This window comes from Dipodomys merriami, unplaced genomic scaffold (genome assembly GCF_024711535.1).
Source record: "Dipodomys merriami isolate MVZ:Mamm:240054 unplaced genomic scaffold, mDipMer1.0.p SCAF_125, whole genome shotgun sequence".
In the NCBI taxonomy this organism is placed as follows: domain Eukaryota; kingdom Metazoa; phylum Chordata; class Mammalia; order Rodentia; family Heteromyidae; genus Dipodomys; species Dipodomys merriami.
This window is the reverse complement of record NW_027202549.1, coordinates 341,511-360,017: the sequence shown is the minus strand read 5'-3', so window position 1 is coordinate 360,017 and position 18,507 is coordinate 341,511. Positions and strand designations below refer to the sequence as shown.

Genomic DNA, 18,507 nt, shown 5'->3' with positions numbered 1-18,507 from the left:
GGCGGGGAGGGCAGGGGCAGGGGGAGGGGTGGGGAGGGCAGGGGGCGGGGTGGGGAGGGCAGGGGGCGGGGAGGGCAGGGGGCGGGGCGGGCAGGGGCGGGGCGGGCGGGGCAGCAGCTGCCATCTGTCCCCTTCCTCTCAGGCCGCGCTGCAGTGCGGGTGGAGCCGGGGCTGGAGCCCAGGGCCTGCGCCCCCGACGGTCCCAGGGCTGCGTCCCCGTCCCCGCTTGGACCGCACGCCTGCCCCCCCCTGGCGGGAACGGAGGAGGCCGGCCTCCAACCCCGGGCCTCCCGTCTCAGCCTCCCCAGGTCAGCCTGTGGGCAGACGGACAGACAGACAGACCCGCGGACCACAACAAGAACCGGCCAATGAGACAGTGGACCAAGATTAAATTATTTAAGATTAAAAAATGAATACCAAGATTAAAATACGTATCATATCTCATATAAAAGATGTGTATACACGCGCGGCCAGGGCGCGGCGCACGCCTGCGACAGCCGGAGACGCGGGTTCGAGGCCGGGCCGGGCCGGGCCGCGCGGGGCGGGGCCTCCGGGGGCGGGGCCTCGGGGCGGGGCGGGGCCGGGCCTCGGGGGGAGGGGCCTAGCCGGGCCGCGCGGGGCGGGGCCTCGGGGGCGGGGCCTAGCCGGGCCGCGCCCGCCCCCTCCCGGCACGGATTGGCCCCCAGCAGGCCCTGCGCTCGCATTCTCAAGAGGTGATTGGGTCCCCGCGGTGCCCGTCTCCTCTGTGGACGCGCCCATTGGCCAGTTCGCGGTCGTCCAGCGAGGTGAGGCGGGGCTTAGGCTGGAAGTAGCTCATTTAGGAGCTGGTCCGGCCTGTGTCTTCCTTCCTCCCTGTCCTTCCTTCCTCCCTTCCTCTGTACTTTCTGTGATCCTTTCTTCTTCCCCTTCCTTCCTTTCCTTCTGTATTTTGTGATCCTTCCCTCCCTCCTTCCTTCCCTCCCTCCTTCCTTCCTTCTGTATTTTCTGTGATCCTCTTTTCTTTCCCTTTCCTCTCTGCCTTTTCTCTTTCCTTCCTCCTTTTCTTTCCTTCCTTCACTCTTTCCTGATCCTTCCTCCCTTTTCCCTTTCCTCTTCCTTTTCTCTTTCCTTCACTCCTTTCCTCCGGCCATTTCTTTCCTTCCCCCCCTTTTTCCTTTCTTTCCCGTTGTTTTGCCGACCATCGCCTCCTTCCTTTTCTTCCTTCCTTCTTCCCTCCTCCTTCCCCTCTCCCCCCCCCCCCCCCCCCCGCGCCCCGGCCCCGCCGGCCAGGGAGGCCCCGTGGGGGCGAGGCCAGCGGTGCCGGCGCCCCGGGCCGGCTCGCTGCCCTCTGTCTGTCTGTCTGTCTAAGGCCGTCGCCCGCCCGCCGGGGAGGCTGAGGTCCGGGGGACCGCGGGTCGCGGCCAGCCCGGGGTGGGGGGAGCTGAGCGGGGGCCGGGCGGGCACGGCGGCGGGAGACCCGTTATTGCTGAGAATCTGTTGCGGTGGGGGCGGGGGGGGACCCCGCGCCTTGTTCCTGGGGCGGTAATACTCCACCGGGCGGGGAGCGGGGTGCGGCCTAACGGGTCATTTCAACCACCACCTCCAGCCCCGCGCCTCTGCATGGCGGCTGAGCTCTCGGCCCCGCGGCGCTCGAAGCTTTCACGGAGTCCAGGCGACTGCTCTCCTCCGATTGGTCGGAAGTTATTGGGAGGAGGCGGAGTCAGCGGTCGTATGCAGATTCCGTGCTTACGATTGGCTAAGAGGGGCATCGGGAGGCGGGGCCTGGCCTGAAGACAGGTGCGAGGCGCAGCCCTGAGGGCAGGTGGCTGCTTTCCTCTGATAGGTTGGGAGGGGCGGAGCCAGCGGCCGTGTGCAGATTCCACTCTTATGATTGGCTGAGGAACCATCGGAGGTGGGGTCGGAACTGAAGAGAGTTGCAAGGCACATCCCCTCGTCCAGGTGACTGCTTTCCTGATTGGCCGGGAGAGGGGCAGGGTCAGCAGCCCTAAGCAGATTCCACTCTTATGATTGGCCGAGGGGCTGTCGGGGGCGGGGTCTGATCTGAAGACCGTTGCAAGGCGCAGCCCGGAGTCCAGGGGCTTTTCTCATTGGTCGGAAGTTATTGGAAGGCGGAGTCAGCGGCCGTGTGCAGATTCCACTCTTATGATTGGCCGAGGGCCTGTCGGGGGCGGGGTCTGATCTGAAGACCGTTGCAAGGCGCAGCCCCGAGTCCAGGCGACGGCCTTCCTGATTGGCCAGAAGTTACCGGGCGGGCCAGTCAGCGGCTGTATGCAGATGCCACGGGGACGATTGGCCGAGGGGCGGCGGGAGGCGGGGTTCCGGGCTCGCGTCACAGCAGCGCGGCGTCGGGCTGGGCGCTGGAGGCGCGGCGCGCGCCGGGGCTGACGCGCGTCAGCATGGACACCTGCGTGCTGCACGTGGCGCCGCTGCTGCCGCCCCACGCATGCGCGGGCTGCGCGGGCCAGCCCAGCAGGCCCCGGGAGCGCCAGCGCCGCCACTTCCGCCGCAGCTCCGCCTGCACCTGCGGGGGGGGGGGGGGGAGAGCCGAGGCGTGGGGACGGGGGGGGGGTCCGGGCCTCGGGGGGGGGGGTCCGGGCCTCGGGGGGGGGGGGGTCCGGGCCTCGGGGGGGGGGTCCGGGCCTCGGGGGGGGGGACGCGCGCCTGCGGGCCCCGGGACTCACCTCGCCGTTGAGGAAGCAGTAGAGAACGGCCACCACGCACCCCTGCGGAGGGAGCACGCGGGCGGCTAGCGGGGGAGGCCGGGGGGGGGGGGGGGAGGCCCTGGGCCGATCACCCCCCTACCCCCCCCCCCCCCGCGGCCCGTACCTGAAAGGACCCCACGACCAGCTCGAACACCATCTTCACCTCCGCCTTGAAGTTGTCCGGGAAGAAGGCGAACATGATGTAGTGGACGCCGAAGAGCGGGATGAGCAGCAGCGTGGACTTGGCCAGCCGCCTGCGGGGGGGGGGGGGGGGGGGGACCCGGATGAGCCCTCCCCCGCCCCCTGCCAGTCCTGCCCGGTGTCTGCCCTCCCCTCCTTGGAGAAGCCAGTGAGGGGGACGCAGCGTCGTGTGGAACTGGGGTGCGGGGTGGGGGGGAAATGAGATGGGGATGACCCTGTAATCCCAGCGGCGTGGGACGGGCAGGCAGGCAGATCATGGGCTAGCTTGGGGAAAAATCAAATACAAACAGGGCCAGCCTGTCGTCCCAGATACTCAGGAGGCTGAGATCTGAGGATCACGGTTCAAAGCCAGCCTGGGCAGGAAAGACCGTGAGACTCTTAACCTCCATAAAAACCACTAGAAAAACTGGAAGTGGCGCTGTGGCTCAAGTGGTAGAGCGCCGGCCTTGAGCTGAAGAGCTGAGGGACAGCACCCAGGGCCAGAGTTCAAGCCCCACAACCAACAACAACAAAAAGCTAAGGAACAGCAACCAGGGTTCAAACTCCAGGACTGGCACATGCATGCACATGCACACACACACACACACTCTCTCTCTCTCTCTTAACACCCTATGTGAGAAAATAACCTAAAGCAGAAATGACTGGAGGTGTGGCTGAGGTGGTAGAGCACCTGCCTACTGTGCAGTCCTGAATTCAGGCTCCAGTACTGTTTCCGACTATTTTTTTGTCCCAATCCTGAGGCTTGATCTCAGGGCCTGAGCGCCATGCCTGAGCTTTTTGCTCAAGGCTCAAAGCTAACCCTGTCTCCTGACCTGGTGCTGAATTGGATCTAAGAGTCTCACGGACTTTCCTGCCCGGGCTGGCTTTGAACTGCGATCCTCAGACCTCAGCCTCCTGAGTAGCTAGGATGACAGGCGTGAGCCACTGACACTTGGCTATATTATTATTATTTTATATAGGATTTCAGTTACTGAGAAATAGTCTCAGGAAGCGAGATCTTTTGTTCACAGTCTAGATTTGGGTAAAGGTCCTTTATCATGTTTTTGGTCAGGTGTGGGGCTTGAACCTAGGGCCTGGGTGCTGTCCATGACCTTTTCTGCTCAAGGCTAGTGCTCTACCACTTTGATCCACAGCGCCACTGCTGGTTTTCTGGTGGTTCATCCGAGATGAGTCTCCCGATCTTTCCTGCCCTGGGCTGGCTTTGAACTGCGGTCCTCTAGATCTCGGTTCCTGGAGTAGCTGGGATGGCAGGCGTGAGCCACGGGGCCCGGCTGCCGTGTTGACATGCTGGAAATGAGTGGCCAAACTTGCCGTGCTCTGGGTTAGAGTTTCTGGTGAGCTTTCCCTGCTTCTTTGGGGGGGGGGGGGTAGGGTGTGCTGTCTCTTTGGGGATCCAGAGTTTCCTCTGGCTGGGAAGCCTGGCTCCCAGGATCCGTAGCTCTGCCCACCCCCCCCCAGGATGGAGCCCACGCACCCCCTAAGGCTAGGCTGGCAGATGGAGGCATTTTTTTAAAGACAAGACCAAAAAAAAAAAAAACCACCCATGGAAGGCTGGAGGGGGGACATGGTCCTTGGCTCCTGCTTATGTTCCCCATCCTGGACCAAGCAGGACCCGACGTGAGCGGATCCGATCCTGGTCGTCAGCCTCCAGCCCTGGGTGAGCCATTGGTGCTTGGGGGGGGGGCGGGGAAGGGAGGAAGAGAAAGTAGGCTCACTTTCTCTCCCCCCCCCCATCTTTACAGGAAAGAGAGTCTTGCCCACACACGCTTGGCCGGCGGGTGGGGAGAGTGGGGTGGGGGGAAGAAAAAGAAAAATCTGTCACACCACAAATGTGAATCTGAAATCTCATTAGAAAGAACCACACGGCTCCAAAATAGAACCCTCAATCCGCCAGCTCGTGATATCGTGCAGGGAAATCTTGGAACCCTAGCCCAGCCTGGCCCCGCCAGGAGAAGCAGCCAGAGGGAGAACGTTCTAGAACATTCCCCGCCCAGCAGAAGGCAACCCCCGTGAGATTGCTGAGTTTTAGCTTGTCTGTGCCCCCCCCCCCCCCCCCCCCCCCCCCCGCTCACAGGTTCATGGGGGAAGGTTCCTGTTGGTAGACACACTCAGGAATCCTCATTCCCGTTTATGTATCATTATTATTATTATTACTACCAGTCCTGGGGCTTGAACTCAGGGCCTGGGTGCTGTCCCTCAGCTCCTGCCCTAAGGCTACAGCTCTACCACTTGGAGCTATAGCTCCACTTCCAGTTTTCGGGAGACAAGAGTCTCACGGGGACGTTCCTGCCCGGGCTGGCCTCGAACTGTGATCCTCTAGATCTCAGCCTCCCGAGTAGCTGGGATGACAGGCGGGAGCTGCCGGTGTCTGGTGCTCACGGGTCATCTCTGACCCCTTCAAGTTCCCTGGCCAGGGAGCCTGAGGAGATGCCAGGCAGGTGGAGAGCTAGGGGGTGGAGGTGGAGCTTTTGGGGGGGGGCCAAGGCGCAGGGTGACACTCACGAATATGGACTGCTGTCGTTCTTTCCAATGTCCGGTGGCCGCAGTTTCTGAACCAGGATCCGGATGATACAGATAAACAGGATGAAGTTCACCTGGTGGGTGGGGAAGACAGGAAGGGTCCCCCCCACAAAAAAAATGGTCACTCAGAGAAGGGGAGATGGGGGTGTCCCATCTCTGGCTGCTTCCCCTCTGTATTACTTTTTATTTTTTTAAGTTGGCTGTGGGGCTTGAACTCGGGGCCTGGGCGCTGTCCCTCAGCGCTTCAGCTCAAGGCCAGCGCTCTACCACTTGAGCCACAGCACCACTTCCGGTTTTCTGAGTGGTTTATTGGAGATCAGAGTCTCAGGGACATTCCTGCCGGGGCTGGCTTTGAACCGCGATCCTCAGATCTCAGCCTCCTGAGTAGCTGGGATGGCAGGCGTGAGCACCGGCGCCCGGCTTGTGCATTACAGGACGACACCCACGGCCCCAGGAAAGGCTGTGGAATGTCTGCACTGTAGACTGGAATTTCCTGTGGGCCCTGCGCTTAGCTGTCTCCCCATCCTCTGGGCCTCAGTTTCCCCTGACCTCTTCCGGTCCACGTGGCGGGTGGCAGTCTTACCAGGATGGAAGTGAGGATGGGGGCTTTGATGATCCACCAGAGGGAGGAGTTAATGGTATCCCAGCACCTGCGGGGGGGGGATAAGGAGAGAATGACGTGATCCTCCTCCTGCCCCCCCAAATAAACCCCTCCCAGCTGGTCCCAACTGTACCCCGCCAGTCCTTAAATGACCGGATCCTCCATTCCAGATTGTTCCCTTGTCGCCCTCGTCTAGCTACATTTGCACATACAGCCATCTGTCTGCTGAGGATGCTTAAGTTTGGTGGTGGTGTGGGGCATTATTTCCTTCCCCGGGGGTTGTACCTGGGGGGACAGGAAGTGGGGCGACACTCACCCATAGTCCTCATAGTGGATCCGAATGATGGTCCAGACCATGATGAAGGTGCTGGGTACACCTGTCAGGGCCAAATGGTGGGGGGGGGGGGGGAGGGAGGGAAAAGAGGGGGGGACGCGGGGGGAGGGCGTGGTAAGCACAGGAAAACGGGAAGGAGACCCAAGCAAGAGGTTTAGAAGAGACAGACAAAAGGAGACAGGAGGACAAACGTTCTCGTGGCCACCTAGGGTCTCTATTAAGAGGGGCGCAGTGTTGCTGGGTGCTGGTGGCTCACGCCTGTCATCCCAGCTACTCAGGAGGCTGCGATCTAGAGGATCGCCATTCAAGGCCAGCCCCGTGAGACTCTCAGCTCCCATGACCCACTCAAAAAACCGAAGTGGCGCCGTGGCTCAGGCGGTGGAGCGCCAGCCTTGAGCACAGAGAGGTTCAGGCACAGCGTCCACGCCTCGAGTTCAAGCCCCACAACCGACAGAAACCAAGAAAAGCATTGTGGCCTGGTTTGATGGTGCCTTCCACCCGATGAACTCGAACTCCTCCCCCACACACACCTGTCCCCCCAGCTCCGCCCCAGCCTGGGGGAGGCCCCCCTCGCACCGTACCCCAGCCAATGACAATGTAACCCCAGAAGTACTTCCGCTCGGAGAAGAAGGAGACGGCGAGCAGGGTGTGCAGATAGAGACCTTCCACCAGCAGCCAGAAGAAGTTAGCCATGACGCAGTACTGGAAGAACACCATTGCTGCCTTACAGCCCACCTGCGGGGGGACAGGGGGGAGGAAGGAGAGGAGGAAGAGGCTTGAACTCAGAGCCCCAGGCTGGCACTCTACCGCTTGGGCCACCCCTCCGCTTCTTGACTTTTTTTGGGTGATTCATTGGAGAGTAAAAAGAGTCTCCTGGTAGTTTCCTGCCCGGGGTTGGCTTTGGGAACCTCGATCCTCCGGATCTCAGCCTCCTGAGTAGCTAGGATGACAGGTGTGAGCCACCAGCGCCCTGGCCTTTCTTGGAAGATCTTCTGAGTCCTCTGCCTCCCTTTCCAGACATAGGAGCTCATGTTCAGACCCAAGCTACGTAGGCCTTGGGGTCAGGGCATAGAGCCACCTCGACCAGGAAGCCGTCTGCCTCCCATTTCCCCTGTACCCACAGCGAAAGCTCCCCACCCTTCCTTCCTGCGCCCTGAGATTGGAGATAGCTCCAGACCACGGGGTCCCTGCCCTGTACAGGGTTGAAAAACTTCCTTCATCAATGGGGGCAGCCGCCCCAGCCGGTGCCCGGTGGCTCACGCCTGTCATCCCAGCCACTCAGGAGGCTGAGATCCGAAGGATCGCGGTTCAAAACCAGCCTGTGGGCAGGGATGTCCATGAGACTTCCATCTCCAATGAACCACCAGAAAACCAGAAGTGGCGCCATATCTGTGGCTCAAGTGGTAAGAGCGCCAGCCTTGAGCTGAAGAGCTCAGGGACAGCTCAGGCCCTGAGTGCGAATCCCAGGACTGTCACACACACAAGAAAAGATAAGGGGGGGGGGGAATAAAGGAGGTGCCAAGGTTGGGGGGGTCTTTACCGAGCCTTCAGAGCAGTGATCCGACTCCCCGCTGTGGAAGAGCACCAGATCTTTGATGAAGACAGCGGCCGCTCTCAGGATGAAGGACATGAAGAGGTGCATGTGGATGTAATTCCGGGTGCAGTGCAGTTTTCTGCATGGGGGGGGGAGCAGGTAGATCTTATAAGGCATCTTAGGTCCCACCCCCCCCAACCTCACCCCAGCCAATAGGAAGCCGGACATCCCAGCTCCCCTGGACACTGCTGGGGCCTTCTGTTTTGGGGGGTGGCTGGCTTGTGTGTGGGGGTGGGGGATGCTGATCCTCACCTGAACAGGGTCAGGATGGTCATGGCCACCAGGAGGGTCGCCAGGGACAGGCTGTAGCCGATGGTGTAGCCGGTCTTCACCGAGTGGTAGAACATGGTTTGTTGCTGCTGGGGGGGTGGGGGGGAGGTGAAGGGCTGGGGGGGGGGGGTCGGCCCGGGGGGGGGGGTCGGCCCTGGGGTAGGGCTGAGGGGGTGCTGGCCGCATCTGCAGTCCCTAAGCTTTGGTTTTTTTTTGTTCCCCTGTGCTCTACCACTTGAACCACGGCTCCACTTCCGGCTTTTTGCTGGCTGGGGGCGGGTCACACGGGCTTCCCTTTCCGTCTGGGCCGGCCTCGAACCGTGCTCCTCGGGCCTCAGCCTCCTCCTGAGTCGCTAGGATGGCCTGGTGCCCACCTGGTCTTTCTGTGCCAGTCCCGGGACTCGAACTCACGGCCAGTGCCGCTTCTGGCTTTTTGTTGGAGATGGAGTCTCCAGGGGGAGGGGGTGCTGGGAAGCTGGCTCAGGGGGAGAGGGCTCGCCCAGCAGGGCTGAAGCCCTGGGTTCGAATCCCCAGCACCACAGTGGGGAGGCTCCCGGGAGCCAGCGGCGGGGGGAGGCTGCGATCCGGAGGATCGTGGTTCGAGGCCCGCCAGCAGGCCGGAAGTGGCGCCATCCCGGGCCCCGGGGGCTCCAGGGCGGCCAGGGCCGGGCGGGGAGCGCGCACCTCGTCCAGGCTCGCTGCTGTGTCGTCCAGGCCGCAGGCCAGCGGGTAGGGGCCGGGCTCCAGCGCCGTCCAGCCTCCGTCCTCCGTGCAGCTGCGGCTCACGTTGCGACCTGCGGGGGGGGGAAAGCCGCGAGGGCCCGAGCCCCAGGCTCAGGCCGGAAGTAGGCCGCACAAGCCCGCGCTGTCGGTACTGCGCATGCGCTGGGCAGGAGTCGGGGAGCGCTAGCTCTGTACCACGCATGCGCTGGGGAGGAACTGTGCCTTTGCGGGGTAAGTCCTAGCTCTATACCACGCATGCGCCGGGCGGGAAACGTGGCGATGGGTCTTCCTAGCCCTGAACTGCGCATGCGCCAGGCAGGAACAATGCCTACCTCTGTACCGCGCATGTGTCGGGCAGTAAACCCGTGGCTTTGGGTAGGCCTAGCTCTGTACCACGCATGCGCCGAGCATGAACTGTGGTGTTTGGTATTCCAAGCTCTGCACCACGCATGCGCTCGTCAGGAAACCAGGCTTTGGGTAGGCCTAGCCCTGTACTGCGCATGCGCCTGGCATAGCGCTGGGTATTCCCAGCTCTGTACTGCGCATGCGCCGGTCAGGAGACGTGGGTATGCCTGGCTCTGTACTGTGCATGTGCCCAGCAGTACTGCGCATGCGCCGAACATGAAACATGGTTTTTGTATATGCCGAACTCTGTGCCGCGCATGCGCTCGTCAGGCAACCAGGCTTTGGGTAGGCCTAGGCCTGTACTGCGCATGCGCCTGGCATAGCGCTGGGTATTCCCAGCTCTGTACTGCGCATGCGCAGGTCAGGAGACGTGGGTATCCCTGGCTCTGAACTGTGCATGTGCCCAGCAGGAAATCCGTGGCTTTGCGTAGGCCTAGCTCTGTACTGCGCATGCGCCGAACATGAAACGTGGTTTTGTGTATGCCGAACTCTGTACCGCGCATGCGCTCGTCAGGAAACCAGGCTTTGGGTAGGCCTAGTTCGCATGCGCAGTACCTGCGCTGAGCGGGTGTCGCGCCTTTGGGTATTCCTAGCCTCTGTACTGTGCACGCGCTGTGCAGGAAACATGATTTTTTTGGTACCACGCATGAGCCAGGCAGGAACCATGGCTTTGGGGATACCTAGCTCTATACTGCGCATGCGCCAGACATGGCTTTGGGACCTAACTCTGTACTGCGCATGCGCCGGGCATGGCTGGGGGGGGGATGCCTAGCTCTGTACTGCGCATGCGCCAGGCACGGCTTTGGGGGGGGATGCCTAGCTCTGTACTGCGCATGCGCCGGGCACGGCTGGGGGGGGAATGCCTAGCTCTGTGTTGCGCATGCGTCAGGCATGGCTTTGGGGGATGCCTAGCTCTGTACTGCGCATGCGCCGGGCATGGCTGGGGGGGGGAATGCCTAGCTCTGTACTGCGCATGCGCCGGGCACAGCTGGGGGGATACCTAGCTCTGTGTTGCGCATGCGTCAGGCATGGCTTTGGGGGGGGGAATGCCTTGCTCTGTACTGCGCATGCGCCGGGCACGGCTTTGGGGAACGCCTTGCTCTGTACTGCGCATGCGCCGGGCACGGCTTTGGGGAACGCCTTGCTCTGTACTGCGCATGCGCCGGGCATGGCTTTGGGGAACGCCTCGCTCTGCTACCAGCCAGGCGTAATGTAAACTCGAATTCTCTATTAATTATCATCCTCATCATCATCACTATTGTTATTACTACTGTTTAATTTTTCACGCTTTTGGTACCCCAGGGACAGCGCCCAGGCCGTGAGTTCAAGCCCCGGGTCTGGCACGTACACATACATGCATGCTTTCTCAGCCGGGCTGGCTCTGAACCGCGCCCCTCCAGATGCTGGCCTCCTGAGTGGCTAAGGGGACCGCCGGTGACAGCCACCAGGGCCAAGTTAGGTACAGTGTCATGGGGGGGGGGTCCTGGGGCTTGAACTCAGGACCCGAGGGTCCCGCCTGAGCCCTTTCACTCAAGGCTGGCGCTCTACCACTTGAACCACAGCTCCGCTTCCTGATGGTTTTGCTTTTGGTATCTGTGTCTGTCTGTGTGTCTGTGTGTCTCTCCATGTATCTCTCTCTTCCTCTGCGTCTGTCTGTCTGTCTCTGTGACTCACAGGGCCTCACAAGGTCCTGGGGCGCAGGTGGGTGAGGCTGGTGGGAGGTGGGGGGGGGTGGGGAGGCGCAGGGGCGGGGCCTCTGCATCCTAGCCCCGCCCCGCCCATCCATCACCTTATCAATTGCTGAGCAAATACTGAGTGAGGCCTTTCCCACGCGCGTGATCTCTGTGTGAACAGGGAATCACAGCCCCATGGGCGTCCACCCGGGGCCTGTCACCCCTGTCACTGCCTCCGCCTGCCTCCTCTCCCAGCCCCCGCCCCACACCTGCAGCCCCCCCCTCCCCAGGACCCCACAATCCTGTCTCTTTCTTTTCCTGGTCAGTCGTGGGGCTCGAACTCAGGGCCTGGGTGCTGTCCCTGAGCTCTTCCATCATGGCGCCACTTCCAGTTTCCTGGTGGTTCCTTGGAGGTCAGAGTCTCACAGGCTTTCCTGCCCCAGGGCTGGCCTCGAACCGCGATCCTCAGGATCTCAACCTCCAGTCCCCACCCCCACCCCAGGCTCTTACCTTGAGTCGGGGAGAAGAGTTTGAAGATAAGGGGGCAGGCCAAAACCACCGACTGACCCCGAGGGGTGGCGGGCCAGCACGTCAGACTGTCCCACATCTTGCCACAGCCTGTGGAGACAGACAGACAGACGGACAGACACGTGAGTCACTCAAGCCAGTCCTGGGGTCTGTAGCCCATGTTCTTCCTTTCCTCCTCCTCCTGTCAGTAGGTCCCGCCTACTCCCCCAAGAACCCAAGGCATCTGATAGGTAGGCACTGGGAATGACGGACAGGTGTCCAATGATGAGCGACCTTACCTTCTACTAGAGGTGGTTGTACTTGTATTTGAACTCAGGGCCTGGGCCTAGTCCCTGAGCTTTTGTGCTCCAGGCCTGTGCTCTACCATCTGAGCCACAGCTCCACCCTGGCTCTTTTGGGGGTTAGTTCTTTGGAGATCAGAGTCTCATGGACTATTCCTTCCTCCCGGGGTTGGCCTCGAACCACGATCCTCCAGATCTCAGCCTCCCTGAGTAGCTGGGATGACAGGCGTGAGCCGCCAGAGCCCAGCTAAGAAAACCCATTTTATTTTACTTACAATGATCAGAACCTAGACACTGGTGAGCACCCCAAAGAACCGGAGGGGAGAGAGAGTACAAAAAACAAAAATGAGGAAGACACCGTGTGTGCTTTTTTGCTGGCTGGTTCAGAACTTTCGGGAAGAGTTGTTCCAAGTGTGGGAAACTCAAGTTGCCCACAGAGATCTGATCCAGTGATTCAGCACCTCTGTGTGTGTGTGTGTGTGTGTAACTCACCGTCTGCGCCTCTCCCGTTCCCAGCATTTATATTTATAGACACAACCTTCAGACTCTGAGACTTCTTATCGTCTCATGAGATCACGCCTGAACTTGTACCCCGTGTTTTACGACCAACCACTTCCCCTCTGAGGTGACCTGCACCTGGAGAGCTCACACACCCTCTGTTCACACCTACGGACACACCACATGGGGCTTCTCTGTTTTACGATCGGTGGGACCACAGGACATTTCCATGGTCGAATTGTACGCCACAGAATCTCCAGCAAGCAAGCAGCAGGGGCTATTTGTGGTTTGATTGCTTTTGGGTGCCAGTCCTTGGATTCGAACTCAGGGCCTGGGTGCTGTCCCTGAGCTTTTCTGCTCAAATCTAGTGTGCTACTAATGAAGCCACAGCTCCACTTCCAGCTTTTTTTTTGGGGGGGGGGGTGGTTCATTGAAGAGTCTCACAGACTTTCCTGCCTGGGTTGGCCTCGAACTGCGATCCTCGGGCCTGGGATGACAGGTGTGAGATGCTACAGTTCTCATCAATTCTTTCCTGACACCTACGAGGCCTTCATTTCACATTCAGACATCCAAAGCCCCCCAGAGGACTATCTGTGTGTTCTGGTCCAGAAAAACCAGAAGTGGCGCTGTGGCTCACATGGTAGAGCGCCAGCCTTGAGCTGAAGAGCTGAGGGACAGCGCCCAGGCCCCGAGTTCAAGCCCCACGACCGACTAAAATAAATCAGTGACTGAATCCACCAATAGACAATGCTGATTCTAAAGAGATGTGGTTCGGGCCTGGCATGATGACAAAGCACACTCGAGCCATCAACTGTGTTGGCCCAGGGCCGTGTGCAAAACTGGCACGCAAACAGGGAAGTCCCTAGCTCAGTATTTCCGGCAGCGAGGGTGGTGGGTAGTGATGGAATGTGGATAGAGTCCCGTCCTCCCCCAGACCGATGGGTGGGGTATGTCATGACATGCACCCTGCAGGAGGAGTGTGTGGGGGTGGGGATAAGGACTCTTCCAGAACCTTCCAGAACCTTCCCCTGAGGGAGGTATTTCATGGCTACCCAGCCGCCATAGATTCGTTCCGTAACCGAATCCTGGAGCCAAAGTCAACTCCAGACTTGGGCCAAGACCCAGTCCAGCTGGCCTGATTACCTCCTCTTCCCCCCTCCACACACACCTCCCAATTGGGGTGCAGCTCTGTGACTCTCAAGGCAGAAGTGGGGTGCCATGGGGGATGGGCGTGGTGTGGCAGGGATGGAAATCTTGTTTGTCTGTCGGTGGTGGGACTTGAACTCAGGGCCTGGGCGGTGGTGGGACTTGAACTCAGGGCCTGGGCGCTGTTCCTCAGCTCTTCAGCTCAAGGCTGGCGCTCTACCATTTGAGCCACAGCGCCACTTCTGGTTTTCTGAGTGGTTCACTGGAGATAAGAGTCTCACAGACTCTCCCCCCCACCCCCCCACCCTGGGGTTGGCCTGGAACCGCGATCCTCCGGATCTCAGTCTCCTGAGTAGCTGGGATGACAGGCATGAGCCCCCAGCCCGAGTCCCCCTGAAAGGTCTTACCTGTGGTCTCGTTCTCCAGCTGGGCCTCTTCCAGACACTGTCTCTGCTGCTCCTCGATCATCTGTAAGTAGTCACATTCCTGCTGGGGCCGGGCCCCCTGGCCGCCCTGGATGGGAGGGGGAGGGTAAGAGGGTCACACCGAGTAAGACACCCATCAGCTAGGCCGGGTACCGTGGCTCCCGCCTGTCATCCTAGCTCCCCAGGAGGCTGAGATCCGGAGGATCGCGGTTCTGAGCCAGGCAGCGGATGATCATTCCAAGATGGGTCAATGTCTCTCAGACCATCCTCCCACCCCCCCAACCATTATCTGTCTAGTTCTGTAGATCAGCCTCCGGACATCTGGTCAACCTCGGATAGCCGTGGAGGTCCGGTCAGCCTGCCTTGCTATCAGGGAGAAATAGGGACCTTCTTCCTCTTCCTCTCATCTCCTCCTTCTAAACATTCTCCTTATCCCTCCGGATTCCAGAGATCACAGAAGGGACCAAAGAGTAAATAAAATAACATTGGAAAATCGCCCGGTCAAATACAGGCCTGGTTGATTATCAAGCCAGAAAAAAGATGATGAGGGAGAAGAACATTCTAGAAAACCAAGAGACAGGGTGAGAAAAGCCCAGGAGACGGATGGACGGTCGCCTCTCCTAATTGAAGCACCCAAGAAGCCGGAAGTGGAGCTCTGGCTCAAGTGGTCGAATGCCAGCTTTCTTGCTCCAGGACCAGAAACCAAAGGCCCTGAGTTCGAGTCTCAGGACTGGCATATTAATCATAAAGTGGGGTTTTTACAGGACTCTGTTTGCAAACACAGGGTCTGTGGTTGGGGGCTGGGGTTCGAGCTGTTGATGAGGAGTTAGGTGGCAGCCAAGGTAGGTTGATGGCAGCTAGTCCTTGGTGAATTCCTCTTTTGCTCAGCAGGAAGAACTGGTTTTGAAGTTAGATAACAGGAGGGACTTCCTTAAAGGCAGAAATTCCCCTATCTCCAGCAGGGTCACAGGTAGCCAGGTGCTGGTGGCTCATGCCTGTCATCCCAGCTACTCAGGAGGCTGAGATCCAGAGGATCGCGGTTCCAAGCCAGCCGTGAGCAGGAAAGTCCACGAGACTCTGATCTCCATTGATAGACACACACACACACACACACACACACACACACACACAAAGCCAGAAGTGGCGCTGTGGCTCACACTCAGGGACAGCTCAGTTTGAGCCCCAGGATGGACACAACATAAAACCCAAGAAAAGTTGACATGTAAAACTGGCTGGGCCCCACAGAACTCAATCAGATTCACAGCCAAAGACAGCACCTGACATGGACAGGCAAGAAGCTTCTAGCATAAGCACATCGCCCGATCAGATCCACATTCACCCTGGGGTCCTTATTACACGTAACTGGAAAGTATTTGAATGTTAGATATGAAGGACAGTAATATGCAAACGTTTTGTTTTGTTTCATCGATCGTGGGGCTTGAACTCAGGGCCTGGGCGCTGTCCCTGAGCTGCTTCAGCTCGATAGGTAGATAGATAGATAGATAGATAGATAGATAGATAGATAGATAGATAGATAGATAGATAGATAGATAGATAGAAAGATAGATTGAAGGATAGACAGACAGACAGACAGACAGACAGACAGACAGACAGATAGATGGCACCACTTCTGGTTTTCTGGTGCTTCATGGGAGATGAGTCTCCTAGACTTTCCTCCCCCTCCCCCGACTCCCCCTACCCCCAGGGCTGGCCTCCAACCTCGATCCTCTAGATCTCAGCCTCCTGAGTAGCTGGGATGCCCGGCGGGAGCCCCCAGCCCCCACCCAGCTTTCCATCTGTATTTGTATTTTAGATCCGACGATCGTATTGTTTAGATAGGGAAATACTCTGGGGTTTTAGGCTGGGTCTGGGAAGAATCGGGGGGGCGGGGTGTAGGTCAGGATGTTTCTAAATCAGCAACCAAAGGGCAAAGAAGGGAAAAGGAAACGAGGCAAAGATTCACTGGGGCGTGGTGACCACTGTCACGATTGCAGGGAAAATGAGGATCTGTGGATGTGTGCTGTGCTCTTCTTCTTCCTCTGGGAGGAAGGCGCACATGAACAGGTGCAGGTCCTAGGCCCAGACACACACACACACACACACACACACACACACACACAGGTTGGGGATGGGGGGAAAAATCACACGAGTAGTGGAGAGATTCTTTTCTTCTTCCTCCCTCTTAAGAACAGTGGCTCACGTCTGTCATCCTAGCCACCCAGGAGGCTGAGATCCAGAGGATCGCGGTTCCCAGCCAGCCCTGGGGCAGGAAAGTCCGTGAGACTCTGATCTCCAGTAAACCAGCACAAAACTGGAAGTGGAGGTGTGGCTCAAGAGGTAGAGCACCAGTGGAGGGAAGAAAAACCAACAACTAAGGGACAGTACCTAGGTCGTGAGTTCAGGTCTCAGTACAGGGGCTGGAGAAAGGGCTGGATAAGCAGGAGGAAGGGAGAGACAGGGCTGAGCGCGGCTAGGGTGCGGGCCTGTTGCAATTTTTCTGGGTGCAATGAAAATCTTGCTTTCTTTCTGTGGGTCGTGGGACTCGAACTCAGGGCCTGGGCGCCGTCCCCGAGCTGCTTTTGCTCAAGGCGGGCGCTCTACCACTTGAGCCACGGCACCACCTCTGGTTTTTCTTTTCTGGTGGTTTCTTTTGCACAGACTTCCCTGCCCCCCTCCCCGCCCCCCCCCCCACGGGGCTGGCCTCCAACTTCGATCCTCCAGATCTCAGCCTCCTGAGTAGCTGGGATGCCAGGCGTTGAGCCACTAGCTCCCGGCCCCCCGCCTCGTTCCTCTTTTGAGATGAGGAACCCAAGAGACCTCCAAAAGAGAACAGAGATATTCCCCGCCCCCCCCCCGGGGTAGCTGGGTAGTACCCCCAATTCTGGGTTCCTTCCCCAAACATTCTTCCCCTAGATTTCAGTGACAGGGTACAATATTCCCCCACCCGGGGGCGAGGAGGCAGGCCAACATGGGATTGTCAGTCCCCTAGGTTGGAAGATGCCCCCTCCAGGAAGCCTTCCCTGATTTTTTTTTTTTCTTCTCCATCTCTCTCCCTGAAGCAAAGGAGACTCTTGTTCCTGGCTGTAGTGTATTCCTTAGACTGAGATTCTTTCCCAGTTGCTTTGTGGTTCCATTCACCCCACCCCCACCCCCCCCCCAGGCCTGCCTGGTACTAGGCATTTTTTGCTTGCTGTGGGTAGGGTGGGGAGGGAGAGAGAGAGAGAAGGAGGGAGGGAGGGGAGGGGCAGAAGGAAGAAATAAGTGCAGATGGAACTGGAGGAAAACTTCCTTCTCGACACACACTGGAGTTTTTCTTTCCTTTCCTCCCCCCCTCAGTTTTTATTTTTTTATGTCTCTGTGAAGAAAGATCCCCCCCCCCTCCCTCTGGCTTTGGACGGGCACCATAAACAGGGTGATAAAGACTCCAGGGTGTTCAACTTGAACTTTGCAGCCGCTGGTTTACGACTTTGATAACGTCTGTCCTGTTCCCCACACACACACACACACTGCCCCCCACCCCTGTCCCTGAATGCACCCCGATCTGGATTCCACCCTCATTCCATCCCTACCCCCTTGGCCTGCCAGTCTAGCCAGCCAGCCCAGGGTGAGGAGATGGATGGGCAGGAGGAAAAAGGTGGAGGGGAGGCCGGGAGGGAAGCAAACCCTGGCTGGCTGCCTGGAGGAGTTTCCAGGTGACTCAAAAGTGTGGGAAAAAAAAAGACAAGACAGGCAATGGTGGGGGGAGGGGGGGGCCAGGTTTGGGGGGAGTGGGCTGGGGTGGTTACAGGAGACAGACAGAGGCGCATGGAGGCCTGGTCAGCCAGGGGCTGAGCCTGGCTCAGGGTCAGGAGGAAATGGGGGAGCGGAGGCTGGTGCAAAGATCCTGGGGCTCGTGGACACACTTGATTCTATTAATGTGTGTGTGTGTGTGTGTGACAGTACTAGGACTTGAACTCACACCCCGGGCGCCTGTCCCTAATCCCCCCCCACAACCCTCTTCCTCCCATCTGAACAGCTCATCCCCCCCATAAATCCACCCTACCCTCTTCTCCTCCATGTACCCCTAGACAGCCACAACAAGGCCAACCAGGGAACCCCCTGCATGAACCCCCAGGCCCCTGGCGGGGAGGGGGGGATCCGGGGGACCCCCCTGCATGGACCCCCAGGCCCCTGGCGGGGAGGGGGCTCCGGGGGACCCCAGGGCGAGGCCGGGGTGGGGGTGCCCCCCTAGTTTCTGGGGGGGACGGGGAGGGCTCTGACCCCAGGTAGAGGGCAGAGGTGAGCAGAGGTGCGCGTGGGGACCCAGCACCGCGCCTGTCCCCCCTCCCGGGGCTGTCGGGGTGTCGGGGTGCGGGGGGGCTGTCGGGGTGCGGGGGGCCAGCACTCACCGCGGGGCCCAGCGCCCAGGCCAGGGCCCCCGCCAGCGCCCACAGCCAGCGGGCGGGCGTCCGCATGGTGGTCCGGAGCCCGGCGGGGCGGCACGGCGGGAGGGGGGACCCCACAACCCGACAGGGCGTCCGCGGCGGGCGGCAGCGGGGGCTGCGGGCGGCGGCGCCGGCTGCGGGCGCCGAGTGGCGAGCGGGCGGCGGGCGGCGCTGCGGGCGGG

At 59.8% G+C, this 18,507-nt stretch overlaps 1 protein-coding gene across 2 annotated transcripts; it reads right to left on the bottom strand.

The window, feature by feature from the left end:
• Positions 1 to 379: 379 nt before the first annotated feature.
• On the bottom strand, positions 380 to 18,450 carry Vipr1 (vasoactive intestinal peptide receptor 1). Of its 2 annotated transcripts, none has more exons than XM_070017508.1 (13): positions 18,290 to 18,450; positions 13,884 to 13,989; positions 11,534 to 11,641; positions 8,907 to 9,016; positions 8,205 to 8,311; positions 7,899 to 8,031; positions 6,940 to 7,093; positions 6,341 to 6,401; positions 6,007 to 6,073; positions 5,406 to 5,497; positions 2,827 to 2,956; positions 2,682 to 2,723; positions 380 to 2,521 (listed from the first exon to the last, which is right to left on the bottom strand). In XM_070017508.1, the coding sequence occupies exons 1-13, from the start codon at positions 18,353 to 18,355 to the stop codon at positions 2,330 to 2,332; spliced, it is 1,368 nt and encodes a 455-aa protein (XP_069873609.1). In that variant the 5' UTR covers positions 18,356 to 18,450; the 3' UTR covers positions 380 to 2,329. The 2 variants fall into 2 exon arrangements, with proteins under 2 accessions (XP_069873609.1, XP_069873610.1); XM_070017509.1 differs by having other exon boundaries at positions 8,205 to 8,308.
• Positions 18,451 to 18,507: the final 57 nt, after the last annotated feature.